At 34.1% G+C, this 19,690-nt stretch overlaps 1 protein-coding gene across 1 annotated transcript in view; it reads right to left on the reverse strand.

Moving 5' to 3' along the window:
• LOC129231103 (DNA-directed RNA polymerase III subunit RPC1-like) overlaps positions 1–19,690 on the reverse strand; it is a 135,831-nt gene that overhangs the window by 21,117 nt on the left and 95,024 nt on the right. The window contains exons 20-26 of the mRNA XM_054865353.1: positions 17,958–18,042; positions 16,300–16,387; positions 12,204–12,315; positions 11,992–12,105; positions 2,482–2,577; positions 2,336–2,397; positions 786–1,007 (exon numbers count right to left, since the gene is read on the reverse strand). Of these exons, the coding sequence (XP_054721328.1) occupies positions 786–1,007; positions 2,336–2,397; positions 2,482–2,577; positions 11,992–12,105; positions 12,204–12,315; positions 16,300–16,387; positions 17,958–18,042 (779 nt within the window). The remainder of the gene's footprint in view (positions 1–785; positions 1,008–2,335; positions 2,398–2,481; positions 2,578–11,991; positions 12,106–12,203; positions 12,316–16,299; positions 16,388–17,957; positions 18,043–19,690) is intronic.

Below are 19,690 nucleotides of genomic sequence, written 5' to 3' on the forward strand. Positions count from 1 at the left end.
GTCAATGACAGTTCTTCTAAATCTTGTGATGATGCCTACTAGTTGATGTTTCCAGTATGACTGGCAGGGCCTTCCATGTTCCTGTTTAAAATATGGCTCTGGTGCGGGATATCAAGGAGAAAAGAAGACGAGATCGGACAGGCAAACCTGGTGATGTGCATACGGATGGTATACGTTTTAATGTTTGTTTTTCAAATGTTACTGCAATGTTTTTTCAAGTTGATGGATAAAATTTTTCTGGGATTCAAAACGCATTTTAGAACTTTAAATTTTCTTAACCAGTTGCAAATTGTTGCTACATAAATGGTAATGATTTACCTAAATATGTTTCTTAAATTGTTTATCCAAGACACATTTGCAAAGTCCACTAAATGTGAAATTTAGTTGGTTTTCCAAACAGGCTTTGAATGTCCTCGGCAAAATAGAATCCCTAGTGTAGTTTTGCACCAAAAAGAGCCCAGGTGCCCCCATCCGGAAGAAACTGGGCATCAAACTTATCTCAGCAATTGACATTTGTGGCTTAATGATGGCACATGAAAAACTGGATGCCATACTGGTGGATCGCACAAAGTCTCAAAAAAAGGCTAATGTGCTTAAAGCAGCTCCATTAGAAAGAAAAAGCAGTTTTTTTAAATTTCCTTTTGCTATTTTTATTAAATTCTCAGGGTAAAAATATGAATGGGTAATTTTAAACATAAATTTGTGCCTTAATGCAGTTTTTTTCCCTGACAAAAGTAAGGTAATCTTTTACAAAATTGAATGGCTTCTACCAGCCAAAAACTAACTTGAATATGGTGCAAAGCTCTCTCAAAAAGAACTGGATCGTCAGGATCGTCATCATCCTTTTTCATACAATACTCATTAGTCCTTCTTTTGACTGCTTGGAACTTATTGACTCCTTCCATGGAACAGGGATCCAATCCATCCCCACCATAGACAAATTGCACAACTTCTCCCACAGAATTGCGTACGCTCAAATCATAATGTAGACACAAATCTTCTAGAGACTGAAAGAAACGAGAAACAGGGAATGTTTTAGAAACAATCATGAAGAGTAAGAAAACAGCTATGATCACGAGGCAACTAAACAGATAAAAAGAAATAAATAACATTCTGCAGCTTAAAAAAAAACAATCTTCTTAGCGCTTTTCCTGAGAAAAAAGCTTTCCAAATAGCTACAGAAAAATGACAATTAATAATGCATCTATGCTGTATTATTAAAGTATTAAGACTGGTCACTTTGGATTAATAAAATTACTAGAAGAAGTTTCGCCACATCTTTTTAAAATATGTTTATTTAAATATAGTTTTAAAGTTTTTAATGCTAAGACCTTTTATGTGATTCAATTTACCACATAACAATGTAAAAGATTGATCAAATATTTCATTCTAAACCCTACTACTCAAAGCCCTTTCATGGGAGACATTTCAGAAATTTTGGCTCACAGAAAGTGAAACACTTTCAAGTGATGTGAAATTACCCACATAGCAGTAACTGTTTTGATAATAAATGGATTTAATTTCAAAAGCTTGGGAGGTCAAACACATTCTGTTAAATAAATTACAATGACACAGAGTTTTCGGAAGCAGAATACCATGCTTTAATGCATTAAACCAAATATCCTAAAGCATTAAAGCAATTCTTCAAAAACTAATTGAACTCAGAAACAAAAATTTATTTCCTACTTGGTCATTTTATGTTTGAAACAAAAATTATTTACTTGAATTTCATCATTGCCAATATTTTAAATCCTAAGAAGAATTAAATTGAATCTTTCAAATTTGTTTTGGAGGGGTTGGTTAGAGTCCCATTGCAAAACGTACAATATCTTTCTTACATACCCTGAATCTTTATATTAAGGAAAGGTGCCACCCCTTTGGGAAATTTGCACTAGAATATAATTAGCAGTTTTTATTAAGGTTTATCTGTATAAAACATTTTGTTTCATCCTCACATTAAGAAAATGCAGTCATATATAGCTTTAAAAACTTTTGATCATGTCACCATGTTGGAGTATCTGGTGGCAAAAATTCAATACCAAAACCAGTATGCTGAACTTTGCTTCATTCATAGCATTACTTTCTGGGTTATAGAATTCAGAGGAGTAAAAAAAGGCATCTATTCAGTCAGTCAAATTCTAAATGCGCATGAGTCAAGTAGTGCTCAAAAATCACAAACACATGAACAACCATCAAATTCAAAGAATTTTCATGAACAGAATACTTTTTTTTTGTACTCTTTAAAACCAGAATATAGTAAAAAGATGATTAAAAATAAAAGAATAAATTTTGTTTTCTGCAACACAAAACTTAAATGAATAGTTTTAAAACATACTTTGATTAATCGCCTTTGCATATAACCGGTTTCAGCAGTTTTTACAGCAGTATCAACCAAACCTGTTAAATAAAGTAAAGCTCAATACAGTTTGAAGAGTGTAAAGTATATACATATCAAGTAAATGATGGTAGAGTCATACCTACCCTCACGACCAGCCATAGTATGGAAAATAAATTCTGTAGGAGTCAAACCAGAGTAAAAACTATTTTGTACAAAACCTTTAGCTTCTGGAGTCTTACCTAGATAAAATAATTAAAGATCAATAAAATGAATTTTTTATGCAGAAGCTTCTGAAATTCCATACATTTTGCACATTAACTACTACAATCTGCTTCTTTCAGGGATATCCCAACATGGCTCTAATGAAAATTATTAGACATAAAAAAGAATTTTAACAGTTCCAAGCTTATTTCTACAGTGTTTTCCTTCATGATGACAAACCAAAGACAGTAGAACCAATACTGATGAAGCAATTGTTTCATACTTATTTGTTGTTTGGCTAATTTGTTTGCTTACTTATTTGTTGTTTGGCTAATTTGCTTGCTTTTCACGAAAAGTTGCAGCTTAAATGTGAGCAAAAGAAAAAAGTTGATTTCTTTATTGGCTAACTATTTTTCGGAGTGACTTTTTACTCAACAGAACATGAAAGCAACAGAAAAAGTTGCTTTAGTAGATTAAAAAATCAAAAACCTTCTTTCCCTAAAAGAGTTTCTCCTCTTAGTTTATGACTGCTCTAGTTAAGGTTTTATACTAAAATAGTACCCTTCAACACTTGGAGACTAAAAGTCATATATATCACCAATTGTAGCCAGTCAGTTTCAACTATTTTCTAACAAACAAATATAGATTCAACTACCATACGAGGGGGGACCCAAAAGTAACCAAATTTTTGTTCTAAAATATTTATTTATTAGTTTATTCACAAAATTTTTTTAGTCTCCTTCAAAGTATTCCCCCTTAGATGCAATACACTTGTTAATTCTTTTTTTCCACTGTTAGAAGCTCCCCTGGAACTCTTTATCTTTGACCTTCATCCAGAGCCCGTTGCGAAGCAGTTTTTATAGCCTCCACATCCTCAAAACGCTTCACTTTCAGATTTTTTTTCATCCTCGGAGACAGAAAAAGATCACAGGGGGCTAGGTCTGCCGAATACGGGGGTCGTTGGACGACTGGCCACCCCTGAGAGGCCATGTAGCGGTTAATAGTGAATGCTGTGTGTACGGGAGCGTTATCATGGTGAAGGAACCATTCTTCTGATCGCCCGCACGAGATCGAACTCACTCTTGTTTCTTCTAAAGTTTCGTCAGTCGTAAAATGACTGCTCTCATTCATTTTTTGGCGGATTTTTTCAATGTTTTCATCATTTTGAGATGTTGAAGGGCGCTCAGAGCGAGCATAATCTTAAACATTCGTGCTACCATGTTTAACGCGCCCAAACCACTCGAAAACTTGTGTACAGCTTATAGCATCGTTGTTGAAAGCATGTTGAAGCATTTGGTAAGCTATTCCCTAGCCGACTTTTCAAGCAGGAAGCAAAATTTCAAGCTTACAGTTTCTTCCTTGAAATCTGCCATAATGAGTTCGCAGGCAGTAAGCAACAACACCTGAGAAAACCAGCATTACAATCAAACGTTATCAACTAAACTGACGCCACTTGCACAGCTGGTTTGTGAAGGTCTCTACTTAAGTCATCTAGCTGGAGAACACTCTAGTACATCTAGGATTGTCATTGCACCATTAGTCTGGTTTCTTTTGGGTCCCCCCTCGTATATACTTGCACAATGCACATAAGTCTGTTGGCATAAAATATTATTTTATTTTTTTTTCTCGGTCCACAGCCGATAATTTAAAGAAAATAATTTAAAGTTAAATGTACCTACTTTAAGCCCAGTCTGGTAAAAGTAGAACTTGTAAACTAGTTGGTGCTAACACTTCAATCGACAATTCTCCCACGCCATAATTAATGACGACTGTTTACTGAAACCATTGAAGATTGCATGTCTCGATGTGTCCATTCAGAAAAAGTTGAGTTGTCACCTAATTGATTCGAATTAATTCCACTTGTTGACCGCACGTGCTATGGAGAGGAGTACGAATATTCGCGGCAGTGGAATAAACAAATGAGTGATGGTGGAAGTAGAAGTTAGTGTGGTGACGTCATCGAGGCATGGAATCTTATTGGCTGATAAAACATATATATTGAGGCGAGTGGCAGCACTCGGGGCAGTCTCTCTTCTCTCAACGATCCCCAGTTGTTTTTGATCGTGAAGCCTAGTCCGGCTCACGTGGGGGGGGGGGGGGGTTCCCCACGATGCTAGCGGGGTTTTTTTGTGGTGTGTGAATCTAAATCTTCCAAGTCCTGGAATTAGTATGAGTCCAGGTGAAGAAACACTTGTGTTGTGTCCGGCCAATTAATATTGCCGGGGAAGTGAGTTCCTATGTGTCTACCTGAGATGTTCACCGATCTACGAACTGTCTAATGTTGCCTTTCCATTACGGACGTTCCTGAAGTGTGATCCGGGGGACCTTTTGTGTTTCTTCAAGTTGATCCTTCGGACTGGCCAGCGACTACATCGACAGATTGGTGACATTTTTCCTTTATTTACTGGAACCACTTTTGTTATGATATTTTGGGGGTGTTATTTTATGGGGATGTTATAAAAATTCTAGTCATATTTAATAAATGTATTTTTCTGAAACATGTTTTTTGCTTGTCTCCAACTTGACATTACACGGCCAGTTAATGTTGGCTTAGTTTAAATATCTTAACCTTTGGATTTTAAACTTAACTTTAATTATGCCAACAAAGTGGTAGCAGAGCTCGGTCGAATGTCTTTTTAGTTGGAGACAAATTTGCAAAAGTTTTCAGAATAATGGAACGGGACTATCGAAACATTAAAAAACTTAACTCCTGCAATTGGGCAACATGGTCGAAAAATATGAAAATGGTACTGATAGAAAGAGATTTATGGGAATTAACCCAAACAAAATTAGAAGCAGGTATTTCGGCAGAAATAAAGAAATGGAGGGGCCAAGCAGTGGCGATTATTTACCTCAACATAGAGGATGAGTTAAAACAACTGATTGATGATTTAGACGATCCATATGCTGTATGGACGTCATTGAAATTGAATTTTGAACCTCCGTCTTTAGCCCGTGTTGCCGGATTGTGGGAGGAGTTTTTTTCTAGTAGAATTAATGAAAAAGAAACTATTGGAATGTTCGCGGCTCGATTGAAGTGTTTGCTCCGACAGTTGGAGGAGAATGGCTATAAAATGGATGAGAAATTAAAAGGATTTCAACTAATACGTAGTTTAGATCAAAATTTCAGGGAAATAGTACAAAATATTTATAGATGGGATGAAAATAAATTTAATTTTTCAAATGTTTTGAATAAACTTTTGGCAGAAGAGGGGAGATTAAAATTTTTATGAAATGAAAAATTTGGAAATAGTAGTTTAGGTGTTAATGCTTTTTCTGTTCAAAATAAACCCCAGACTGGGCGGAAAGTTGAAAATGTAAATAAATTTGAAACGAGAGTGTGCTTCACATGTGGCAAAAAGGGGCATATTTCGACTCGGTGTTGGAGCAGAAAACCAAATAATCAAAATAAAGGTAATCGTAATTTTTTCAAACAAGGTAATACCCCTAAGGCTGGAATGTTTTGCACCATCAGTAAAGTATCAGGAGTACAGGCCAACAACACAAATTTGAAGGAGGAAATACCAGTATTTTTACTGGATACAGGTGCCACGGCACATTTCTGTAAAGATAGGGACCTATTTTGTGAATTGAGGCCTGTTAAAAATACAAAAATGGAGGTAGCTGTGAGCAATGTAAATAGTCAAGTCGAGGGGGTAGGGAAAATTGTTTTCGAAATTAAAACAGATGGTAAGCTAGTAACCATCACATTGAATGAGGTCTATTATGCTCCAACACTTAGACGAAATTTGCTTTCCGGATCCAGGATAGACAGTCTTGGTTTTTCTTTAAGGTGGTATCCTGGTAAAATATGTATTTTTAACAATGATGGTATCAAACTTTTTTCTGCATTTTTAATTGATAAATTGTATTTTGTAAAACCCACCTCATTTTTAAGTAATCAAAGTAGTGACTCACCACCAAATGTAAATGTAACCGAGGTCAAAGGATTAGACCTGGAGTTGTGGCATGAACGGTTTTGCCATATTAATTATGATAGTATTTTGGAAACTGAAAAGAAGAACTGTGTCAAAGGACTTAATATAAAAGGTAGAAACCGGCCAGATTGTGAGCCTTGTATTATTGCAAAGAAAAGAAGGTGTTCATCTAAGCCCACTCCAGGGATAAGGTCTAGAAGACAACTTGAGCTTCTTTTCATGGATCTAGCAGGGCCATTTCCGGTGGAGTCACTAGGGGGGAAAAGATATATTTTTTCCATAATTGATGATTTCTCAAGGAAGTCCACTATTTACTTTCTAAAGTCAAAAGATGAAGCTTTTGAATATTTTCTTAGATACCAGAGGCGTGTAGAGAGAGCCCTCAACAAGAAAATTTTGGCCATAAGGTCTGATAATGGGGGGGAATTTACAAATTCTAATTTTGAGACCCACTTAATTAAAGAAGGCATCAGCATAGAGAGAACCAACCCTTATACTCCCGAACAGAACGGAGTAGTAGAAAGGTACATTTTGACCTTGATGAATGGGGTTAGGGGGATGCTGAAAGACTCTGGACTAAAGGAAGAATTTTGGGCGGAAGCCGCCTTATGCTTTAATTATGTCAGGAATAGAACAGTTCTAAAAGAAAGGGGGAAAACCCCATTTGAGCTGTTCTGGGGAAACAAGCCTTCAGTAAGGCATTTCTGGAGGTTTGGATGTATTGCCTACAGAGGCATGCCAAAACAAAATCTAAAGAAATTTGACTCAAGAAGTAAGAAGGGCATAATGGTGGGCTACGCAACCCAAGCAAAAGGGTACAGAATTTGGGACCCAGAGCTAAAGAAAATTTTGAAACTATCAATGTGGACTTCAGGGAAAATTTAATTTGGGGGAAATCAAACTTGAATGGGAATGTAGACAATGATGATGATTATTCTTTTAATAAACCTATGAGTGAAGTTCTCTTAGATAAAGAGATAGATGAAATAAAGGCTCCCACCCCTTGTGAGGAAATTGAATGGGTAAGGGATGCAGTAAAAAGAAAGACAGGGGACCGTACTGATATCTACTACTATGAAAAGGGAAATAAAACAAGGTTGAGGTCACCCAATGATGTAGAAAAATATTGTAAGAAGAATAACATTGTTTACAATCCTGAACTATTTGATTTCAAAAGTAAAAATGTACCTTATAATCCTTTGTTTGATATTTTTAATTCCCCTAATGAACAAATGGAACCCGAGCCAGAGCCAAATTTGTCAGAAGTGCTAATTCCCCAAAACTATAATCAATGCTTGAAAACCCCAGAAGTAAAACATTGGCAAGAAGCCATGTCAGAAGAAATGAAAGTGATTCAAGAAAGGGGTGTGTGGCAGTTAGTTCCCCAGCCAGTTGGTAAACCAGTACTTGGTAATAAGTGGGTCTATGACTTGAAGAGGAATGCTAAAGGGGAAATTGCCAGGTTTAAAAGCAGATTGGTTGCGATGGGAAATAGACAGGTGGCAGGAGAATCATATTCTCAGGTTTTCTCCCCAGTTATCAATTTCTCCCTGATCAGAATGTTTTTCTCAATTCTGGTGATATTCCTGGGTTGGAGCCATTTCCAATTAGACGTAAAAAACGCATATCTTTATGCTGATTTGCATGAAGAAATCTATATGCGAAAACCACAGGGTTTTGTAATCCCGGGAAAAGAAGACTGGGTATGCCGTCTAAAGAAATCGCTATATGATCTCCATCAATCGGGGAGAAATTGGTATCTGGAAATTGATAGGGTTCTCCAAGGTCTAAATTTTATGAAATTTAAATGTAGTAACTGTGTTTATACAAGAGATGTGTTTTTATTGATGTATGTAGATGATATAATAATTTTTGGAAAAAATGAAATCATAATTCAGGAAACAATTCATGATTTATCAAAATATTACGATATTAAAGAATTAGGGAGAACTAAAAAATTATTGGGGGTAGAGTTTGAAGAAATAAATGGGGGAATTTTTATACACCAAAATTCTTATATTAAGACAGTTTGTGAAAATTTTGAAAAGTATCAATACCCATACTCGACCCTCAAAATAGCGAAGGGTACAATTTTGTCTTGAGGTGATTGTCCAAAAACGGACCAAGAAATAAAAGAAATGGAGAAAGTACCTTATCGCAATTTATTGGGATGTTTGTCCTATATAGCAGGGAAAACTAGACCGGATATTGCCTATTCAGTTAATCTATTATCTCAATTTCAAGCAAATCTGGGTAAAAAACATTGGCAGTGTTTATTAAGACTTTTAGGTTATTTAAAATATACAAATTATTATAAATTAAGTCTATCTGCAATAAATGAAATTAAAATCAATGGTTTTTCTGACTCAGACTATGCTGCTAATAGGGACGATAGGATTTCGATGGGGGGAATTATTATTTACATTGACAAAGTACCTATTATCTGGCGAACATTTAAACAAAAGTGTGTTTCATTGTCCACAATGGAAGCTGAGTATATCTCTTTGACAGAAGCAGCAAAAGAGGTGGTGTGGTTAAAAAGAATTTTAGAAGAAACATCACATTTTGAAATAGCTGGATATAAATTTAACGGGTCTGTAATTAATTGTGACAATATAGCTGCAATTGAATTTTCAAATTCCCCTATAGAAAATTCCAGAACAAAGCATATTGATGTCAGGTATCATTTTTTGAGAAACTTAGTAGAGGAGAATAAATTTGAATTAAAATATGTGAAAAGCGCAGAAAATCCTGCGGATACGTTTACCAAGCCTCTGACTCGGGGTACATTGAAAAAAATGTGCAAACTCATTTTTGGTAATTATGAAAATGTAAAAGTTTAATATTCAAATGTGTAAAGTATTCAATGTTTCTCAAAAGTGTTTAAAAAAAAAAAAATTTTTTTTTTTAAATTGTTGTTTGAAATATGTCAGTTTTCATGTCGTTTTGAAGTGTATCGTGCTGTGTGACCAAGAAGGGGGGAATTTGTTGGCATAAAATATTATTTTATTTTTTTTCTCGGTCCACAGCCGATAATTTAAAGAAAATAATTTAAAGTTAAATGTACCTACTTTAAGCCCAGTCTGGTAAAAGTAGAACTTGTCAACTAGTTGGTGCTAACACTTCAATCGACAATTCCCCCACGCCATAATTAATGACGACTGTTTACTGAAACCATTGAAGATTGCATGTCTCGATGTGTCCATTCAGAAAAAGTTGAGTTGTCACCTAATTGATTCGAATTAATTCCACTTGTTGACCGCACGTGCTATGGAGAGGAGTACGAATATTCGCGGCAGTGGAATAAACAAATGAGTGATGGTGGAAGTAGAAGTTAGTGTGGTGACGTCATCGAGGCATGGAATCTTATTGGCTGATAAAACATATATATTGAGGCGAGTGGCAGCACTCGGGGCAGTCTCTCTTCTCTCAACGATCCCCAGTTGTTGTTTTTGATCGTGAAGCCTAGTCCGGCTCACATGTGGGGGGGTTTTTCCCTGCGATGCTAGCGGGGTTTTTTGTGGTGTGTGAATCTAAATCTTCCAAGTCCTGGAATTAGTATGAGTCCAGGTGAAGAAACACTTGTGTTGTGTCCGGCCAATTAATATTGCCAGGGAAGTGAGTTCCTATGTGTCTATCTGAGATGTTCACCGATCTACGAACTGTCTAATGTTGCCTTTCCATTACGGACGTTCCTGAAGTGTGATCCGGGGGACCTTTTGTGTTTCTTCAAGTTGATCCTTCGGACTGGCCAGAGACTACATCGACAGATTGGTGACATTTTTCCTTTATTTACTGGAACCACTTTTGTTATGATATTTTGGGGGTGTTATTTTATGGGGATGTTATAAAAATTCTAGTCATATTTAATAAATGTATTTTTCTGAAACATGTTTTTTGCTTGTCTCCAACTTGACATTACACGGCCAGTTAATGTTGGCTTAGTTTAAATATCTTAACCTTTGGATTTTAAACTTAACTTTAATTATGCCAACAAAGTCACTAGCTTGAATAAGTTACCCCCCACTACTTTTAGGGTCAAATCGGGAAAAAATCAAAAACTTGTATATAAGTCAAACTTCTAACTTTTGGGTAAAAATTGGGAAGATATTGCTGTAATTTTTTAAAATAAACTTTTTAAAAATAAGGAAAATTAAATATAACGATAAGTTAAAGATCAAGATATGGTATTTTTATATTTTTACACAAAAGGTTTCATTTCAACAATTGAGGTTCTTGTACAGGGTTCATTTTCACAATTAGAATTTTTGTTAACTGTTGCTTGTATTTTGAATTATCATCAATAAATAAATTGTAGCCACAATACATTCATTTTTTCAAACAAGCATTAATTTCTATGCAACTAACCATCAGGGAAAATTGTGAATCCAGGAACTTATGGGATAAGTTTGAATCACTTCCTATTTTTTAGTATAATCAATTTCAAAAGAGACTGCAAAAAACTCATTGTAGCACTCTGCTGGCAAGGGTATAGTATCCATCATCTACTTTTCATTTTTCTAAATCAATTGGTAACATTACAAAGTTTATTGTACAATTCAGTCATTCTGAAGTTTCTGTTTGAAAGCAACTTTTGACTGCTGATTTAAAGAAGTCGAAATTTCTTGTCCAACGTTGTAATATTTTACGCAATAGAACATGATAGAGATCTTGTGATGCAGTGAAATACAAATGGGGAGCTTTTAAGCATTTTTGTCTCAAAGGTCATTCTCTCTTTTATTCAATCTTTTCTCTTTTTTTTACATTACATTTCCCTGATGTAATAAATGACAGGTTGGATAACTTTCAACCAGTTTAATAACTCATTTTAAATTTTGAGCAATCACGATTGCTTATTGTTCTCATTTGACCGTTTTTGGTATCCGTGCCTTTTTCAACTTGGACCAGAAGCCTATGCAGCACCACCGCCCACCGTCCTCTGCTGGCGGCGCGGCGCGACTGCTCCGGTTTTGAGCTATCCGATTCTCCTGGTCGGAGGCGTCCATGTCCTACACACATGCACGTTCACACACATACACACATACGACTTCACACACACTCTCACACACGCCTACGTGCATACACACAGGTCTACGCACACACACAACTATGCACACATAACCGCCCAGGAGGAGAGGCAGGCTTGGGGGGACAGGAGCCGTTTCTAGAAACAATAACTCCAATGAGTAGGGTCCTGTCTCAGTTCGTGATTGCGAAAAACTTAATTTGAATTCAAAATTTCAGAATTCAAATTAATTTCCTTTTTTTTTAATTTTTTTTTTTTTTTGATGATTATAGAATACTTTAAATCTTAGTCAATTTTATGCCAATAAATGCAATGACTGTTAAAATATGAGAGGCACAGTTAAAAATGAGGAAATTGTAGATAATGCTTATAGTTGTTTAATTATTAATAACTTTTCCATGTCAGAGTCACACTGTGTAACTTAAATGTTGGTACTTAAGCTAGTTGGAAAATTTCAAATTAAAAAAAAAATGTAATGGGGAGCTTACTATTCCTTTTAAAATGCGGCAATGATCTTTGGTCGAAGCCATCAGGAACTCTGTGTCCACTTATTGCCTGTTGTCCTACACAGGCCACCATTTGACTTATGTTAATGTTTGATCCTGAAATTTAGCACCAGAACCATTCAATATTAATAAATGAAGTTTATGCTATTATTTCAATAGAAATATAAAACAGAAAAAAATTAAATAATACAAACCTTTGGATCCACATTGCGCCATGATTAAAGGGCTATTTGTTTTATGCAGCTCTCTGTGGCAGACTTGTCCAGCATGCTCTCTGATGGCGGACAATTCTGACATAATTTTGTTCTACAAAAAAACAATTTATTTTAAATGTCAGGAAGATGCCACATACTAATTATGTAAAAAACAAGTGATAAATATAATAAGTAGTACCAACAGGGTGTCAACTGCTCTGGTAATCCAAACATTTTTACTTTTTTCAGTCTGACATTTTAAAATTGTCCGATATCAATGCAAAAAAAGGGCAATCCATGGCAAAATGAACGGCTAGCTAACATTTTTCAATTAACGAGTAAATTATAGATAAAATTGATACTTTTAAACCAAATATGTACTTTTACTTCAACCATAATACAGTCAAACCTCATTATCATGTTACGTTTGGGACTGTCCACAACATATTGTCATAGGCGGAGTGATGTCATAACCGGAATAGTTTAAAACTTGTAATTAAACACAAGTTTATAATAAAATTACAGATTTAATAAAGAAATTAATATTTTCATGTTTTTAATTTGATTTAATTTATGTAGTTTTGAACTATTGGTGGGTAAACCTAAAATTATAAGAAAAGAAAAAACTTCACTTTTTATTAATTCTAAATACTTTCTGATAAGGGTTTACTTTTTTGAATGACGTTAACACTCCTACTTTCCACAAAGTTAATTATTTAAAAAAAAGGTGTTTCCTGTAATTATCAGCAAGAATGAAACCAAGAAGGAATTTTTTCTTTTAGCCACAATTTGATTAGATTCTTACAGCTAAACCCCACCTTTCAAGAGGGAAGAAACGCTTTCCAATTGTTCTCCACTTTAAAGTTGCGTGTTCCTTTTTAAATCTACTGTGTAGCTCTTATCTCTTTTTCTCTCATGGGAGAATCTTTCAGTGACCACCTAAAGCTGTGGTCTTTTTCTTCTCCTGCTGCTTCCCTAGTCCAGTATTAAAATCCACCTGCTTTGCATTCCTCTCGATTGTCCTTCTTTTTAAAGCCTGAAATCTGTAGCTTTCAGAACTTACCTTACTCGTTACCCACCATTCTTGAGGTGGCATGTGTGGTCCGCCCATAATAACATGTGTCTCTTATCTTTTGTCAGAGACAGGAATTCCAACAATAACCTTTTCCAGATGTTTATTATTTTACTAAAAATATTTCAATTGTATAGAAATCTTCAATCCTGTAAAAGCAGCTCAAAGTGTCATCCTAACCAGAATTTCACCATTAAACACTGTTGTAAAATTCAGAACCACTTATCATTAAGATTGTTTAGTATAAGTTCGGGACTTAGAAAAAGTGACGTGGCATCCAGAGTGTCGTGAAAGCCAAGGATCGCAATAATGAGGTTCGACTGTATTTAATGCTACAATATAAATTTTGCTTCTTCGTCCTGTTCCTACTTTTTAGTTGAAAACTGATGCAGAATTTGATTAACAGTTCATTTTATAAATTTAAGGGCATCCATTCGTTCTTTTAAAGTTTTCCAGACTGCTCAATATTTTATTTTGGTTCTTGGTACAACATTAATTGAACAATTACAAGCAGCAACTGTATGCATTAACATTGAATGGGTCTGAATTAAAATAATAGTTATTTTATTTTATAAAAATCTAAAATAGGAAATTTATATATGCATCATTCATTTTTATTTAATTTAGAAAATGTTATTACAGTCAATTCGCGATAACTCGAAGTCCGATATCTCGAATATTACTACAAGTGGAAGTTTTTATAAAGTCCGGACCCCTTTATCTTTAATTTCATGCTAATTATTCTGAATATCTCGAAATTAATTTCTTTTAACTCGAAGTTTTTTCCAAGATGACTCAAAATTTACTTCCAAAGAACGAAAAAAAAAGAAAAACAAATGACTGTAAGAGAAAAATTAATTCACCTTAAAGCAAGAAGAGCCCCTGTTGAGCCAATGTGGGATAAAGGAGTTACATATGGGGGAAATGAGTAAGCTTTTTTCTTTTGTTGTACTGTACGGTTTACACGTTGCTGGACTACGAATTTGCTGTCAAGTTGTCAAGTCAATTGATTGTACCTTTATTCAAAGGCTGACCTAAGTTAAGATGTGTTCCCCTTCATTCTTTAGTTCAATTATTTGCTGGTAAGTTCCTGAGAGACAGAGTGAGTTTTCTTTACTATTAAAGATGTCTAAGCAAGTACTCTGTCAAAGATATCAAAAGAAAAATAGAAACTTCTAAAGCAGTAGAATCCATGAATCTGAATTTGAAACGAATGAAGATGTGCACCTTTCCTGAAGTAGAATCAGCTCGATTCAAGTGATTCCAGCAGTATCAAAATCAAAACCATGCTTTTGATTTTTTTTTCTCTCAATATTTTTGATTAAACTGTGCATATTGTATTCAGGAAGTTACCGCCCAATAGCCAGGGCTAAGGCAGAAATACATGAAATACACCGCCAGCTCAGTCATTCCCAGCCGAGGACTGCAGTTTCATGCTTATTAGTACTCATCAGCCCGGCATAGGAAAGTGACTGAGCTGGAAATGGAAAACCTCTTAAGGAAGCCAAGAGTGCCAAACAAACTGGTAGCTTATACAGAATTAGCACTGACCAGACGAGTGACCGAAGCAATGGTTCAGTTCAACTCGAATTTTGAAGGCAAGGCAGGTATATTCAGTAAGTTACCGCCCAATAGCCAGGGCTAAGGCAGAAATACGTGAAATACACGGTAACTTACTGAATATACCTGCCTTGCCTTCAAAATTCGAGTTGAACCGAACCATTGCTTCGGTCACTCATCTGGTCAGTGCTAATTCTGTATAAGCTACCAGTTTGTTTAGCACTCTTGGCTTCCTTAAGAGGTTTTCCATTTCCAGCTCAGTTACTTTCCTATGCCGGGCTGATGAGTGCTAATAAGCACAAAACTGCAGTCCTCGACTGGAAATGATTGAGCTGGCGGTGTATTTCATGTGCATATTGTGCTTAAAAATTTTTTTAATTCTGTAACTTTGTCTGTCATATGTACATATTAAATGAAACATTCAAAGGTTTTTCGAAAAACCAAAACTAGCGGTAAGTCGAACTTCCGATAGGTCGAAGTTTTTCCTCGGTCCTTTTAGATTCGAGTTATCATGAATTGACTGTATTTAGCTTAAAAATTCAACTTAAAACAAAACAATGAAAAAACCAATACTTTCTGGTTTTATAGACAGAATTGATTGTTAGTTTACCTCTAATATAGTAACAGAATAATAATTATATATAGTTACATTTAAAAAAAAACTATTCATGATTAATTACAATACAGTTTTATTAGTTAGCTAAAAATATCTCTATTTGAAGAAAAAAAAATGCTGATCATAGATTAGTTATCATGGATTACAGAATATTTTTTTGTTTTTTAATCCACATCACAAGCATGAGTTTTAATCATTCTTTTCAAAAAATTCCAACACAGCAATAAAAAAATCCAGCAAAGTTTCAGTATTTCTCGTATGCAAAACAATTTCTATTACATTTCCTGGATTTAAACTTGTTTTTTATCAGTAACGAACACTTAACCCTGGAAAATTTACAATCCTGATAAATTTATAATAACTGAATGAGTTTCATTATTCTTAGCAAATAGAAAACGGGGGGAAATAGAGGTAAGAAAACATACATTTTTAAGAATATATGTAAATATTTAATAAGCATCAATTTTGGAAGAAAAAAACTTTAATTGATTCAAAACATTGACAAATAAGTAGTTTCCCTTAGCAATTAACTGAAATTTTAAATTTCAGCGACAGAAATAAACAATCAGTTTGAAAAATAAGAGAAAGAGAGAGATATTATTGCAAAAAAAAAGAAGAAAAATACAAATTATTTTTTTCCCTGAAGGACTTACAGAAAAATATAATAATAAAAATAATGAAAAACAAAAGAGATTTTTGTAACAAGCATGCAGAAATTAAGTTTTTTAAAGGATCTGTAGAAATTCTTATTGTTACAAAATTTGAAACTACAAATACTTTATAAATATGAATTTTTACAATTTATCATCATCTGTAATTTAGAGCAAGATATACAAAGGTTAAAATACCTCCAATGTTTCTTCTTCATTGCATCCAGGCAAAGTCTCAAGTGCTCCTTTTGCCAGGCTCTGTATGTACTCTTCACATTTAGAATATCTGGAGAAATTCGATATTTATTTCATCATTTTTTATACTAGTTTCAGTAATTGAGACAGAATGACAACCCAAATGAATAGGGATTTTTTACTTTCTTCTATATCTAATATAGAGAAGAAAGTATTGGATTCGTGCAAATTTTCGAATTTTGACGGATTCAAACGTTTTGAGGTGTGCTAAGTCCATTTTGACCATTTTTAGAAAATGTCTGTCTGTCTGTGTGTATGTGTGTCCATGTCACGTAGGTATGACCAATCATGTGTGACCAGTTTATCGTGGCCGCTCTACAGCAAAAACTACCATATGAAATGGAACAAAATTTGGTACACATAGGTGAACTTGTGCCCATTGGTTTTTGGCATGAATTCCCTCAAGGGGGTGGAGCAATGGGACGTTTCTTGAGTTAAGAAGAGTCTCCCATTAAAAACAGTAGAGTTGGCAAGCATGTAAGGATAGCCTAAGAATTGCATTTTTTAAATTTCACATTTCGGTGAATTTCTGAAAGAGCTTCCGACATTCTATTTTAAACAAAGATAGACTAAAATGGACTTCAATTTTGAAAAAACAAAAAAAAAGGGAAAGAAAGAAAACAAAATATCGTGGGGTAAACCCTTCTTTTCCCTCTCTTCTACCGTTACCGAAAATTGTAAAATTGTGGTTTTTGACACCAATTTTGAAAATAACGCTTGGAAGGGAACTAGAACCCTTTCTCCTGATTCTTTTCTCCTAAAGCCGATATAATAGAATAGATCAACCAATTTCGAAAATTTTCCAGGGGTATTTACCTGATCCCTCCCTTTCCTTGCGTCCTTCCTATGTTGTCAGTATACTAAAAAAGCCTTCCTATGTTGTCAGTATAGTAAAAAAGCAGTATAGTAAAAAATGTGCTTTTAAGACCTGTAACTGTAAGAATCCTTCTTTCAAGGCACATAAAAATTGTGTCAGAGTTACCTGCATTTTATGTTTCACAATTTTCTTTTTTTAGAACTTTAAATTTGATTTTAAAACTCTTAAGATAGGAACTATTGGTAGTTTAATGTCCTTGCTCGACCTTGGAAGAATTGAGATCTTACACCGTTCATTTAACTTTTTTAATTTACAGTGGCGGGCCAAAATATTTTTTTTGTGGACTGGGCGAAAGTCAGCCAGTCCGCCCCTGTGTGTAAAAGCATGAGAACGTCCATCAGAAAATATATAACTAAATTTATGACACCTATGCAAAAGATGGATCGCAAAAAATTTGTTGGGCTAAGCTAACCTAAGAACTGAACGAAATACATTTCCTTTCATTTCCTCAGGAAAATGCAATTTAAGAAGTTTTAGAGCCATAAACATTTCATTTCATTAATAGTACTAAAGTCAAAAACATACAATATGCTGCATCTTCAAAAGAAAAGGCAATTTTCTCATGAGTGCTAGATGCATGATATTGATACTAATACAACTTTCACTTCTTATTTATTTATTTCTGTGCGACAAAAAAAAAAAAAAAAAAAAAAAAAAAAACGCTTTGCATGCTAGCAGAAAAATAGTTCTGTTTTGAAGGTGTGGCATTTAACTTTCCACTTACCCATTGCGAAGAAGTTTTTCTTTTTCCCTCAGCAAACCAGCTCCCGGGGTGACATCTCCAATGCCAATTGAAAATCCTCTGTTGGCTAGGTATTAAAAAAAAACTCTTAAAATTAGATTGCAATACATCACACAAACAAGAAAACAATTTACTTAAAATGACATATATGTATTTGGTAAAACCTATTGTTAACACAAAGCAGGGATTTCATAAAACATTTATTTATAAATTCTATCCTAATAATGGAATTTTTATTTTATCTAGATAATAATCAATTAAAACAAAATAAAATAATACAAATTATTGTTTAAAAAAAAGAAAAAAGTGGGGGGGGGGGGAGAAAAATGATTTAAAAGAACATAGCAAGGAAAAAAAACTGGACAGATTTATAGTTGAATTTAGACGCCTAAAGCTCAAAAGTTTTAATGAACCTCCACAGTCTCAACACTAACTCTGAATGATAAATTTTAAAATTTTATAATTATTATTTATTTTTCTATTGATACTTTTATTATTTATTTTTTTTTATTCATTTATTTATTTTATTGATATTTCAATTTTTTATTTATTTATTTGTAAAAATACAGAGAAAATGATTTAAAAAGTATCTTAGTTTTTATTTTCAGGAAAATTAGGGCCTCTTGGAGGAGCCAACACTAAAATAATGGTGTTCCAAATCAAAAGAAAGGAGATTTGAAAGTGAAATTGAAAACCTCACATTAAAAACACAATATATAAAGAATTCAGCAGCACGTTTAATAATTTTCTACTTTAAAAATCGTTAAAAATAGGGACACTTCCCAATGCGCATGCAGGTAATTTTTTTTTTTTTTTCTTCAGAAAATGAGAAACTGACTATTTTGCTGCTGGATGTAGAGGAAGTGGTCTAAGTATGGGCCCCCTGCTGAAAATGAGGGAAGGGGGCTATGCACAGTCACAAAAATGGTACCGAATGAATCAAGAGGAAGAGGTTAAAGCGTAGTGAGCAAATGACCTTGATAGCTAAAGCACATGCTTTTTCAGGAACTGTTTTGTAAGAAACACTCGCTTTTGAAGAACTCAAAACTTTTCAAAGCTTGTATGCGTTAATTTATATCTTTCTAATTTATACAGTGAAGTAAGTGGTTTGTATATTTAAACAAAGTAGATTATGTATGGGCTTTTTTTCAGTGTACTTGATTTGAAGTATTTATTTCTTTAGTAGGGTCAGATGGGGTGGAATGGGTATAAAAACAGGTATTTTTGAAATGATTATCAAACTATTTAAATCTGATAGCCAACAATTGAAAAATCATAACTGAGTTTTGACATTTCAACAATACACTTTATATAACCATAGTTATTATTACTGAAATAATTTTATTATTTAGTAAAAAAGCTGTTATTTCAAAGACTTTTTTTACCCATTCTACCCCATGGGGTTCGGTGAAATGGATAGTATTATTTTAAATTAAATTTCAAAGTGAAAACATGAATTTATTTATTTTTTTTTGACAAAAATATATAAATATAAGGGTGAAAATCTATTGAACATTATAGTCTGTAATTTCACTGCGATTAAAAGTATAATATTCACAATTATTGAGGATTGGCTGACTTAACTTTTTGATGACCTGTTCCTCTTCAATCTCCATTTTTGCATTATTGGGGAAGGTGGAAAATTTCTCATCAAAGACTTCTTAAGAATTCTTACGACATAAGCAAAAGTATTTAAAGGTTCTAGAACTTGAGCA

Source organism: Uloborus diversus, chromosome 1 (genome assembly GCF_026930045.1).
Source record: "Uloborus diversus isolate 005 chromosome 1, Udiv.v.3.1, whole genome shotgun sequence".
In the NCBI taxonomy this organism is placed as follows: domain Eukaryota; kingdom Metazoa; phylum Arthropoda; class Arachnida; order Araneae; family Uloboridae; genus Uloborus; species Uloborus diversus.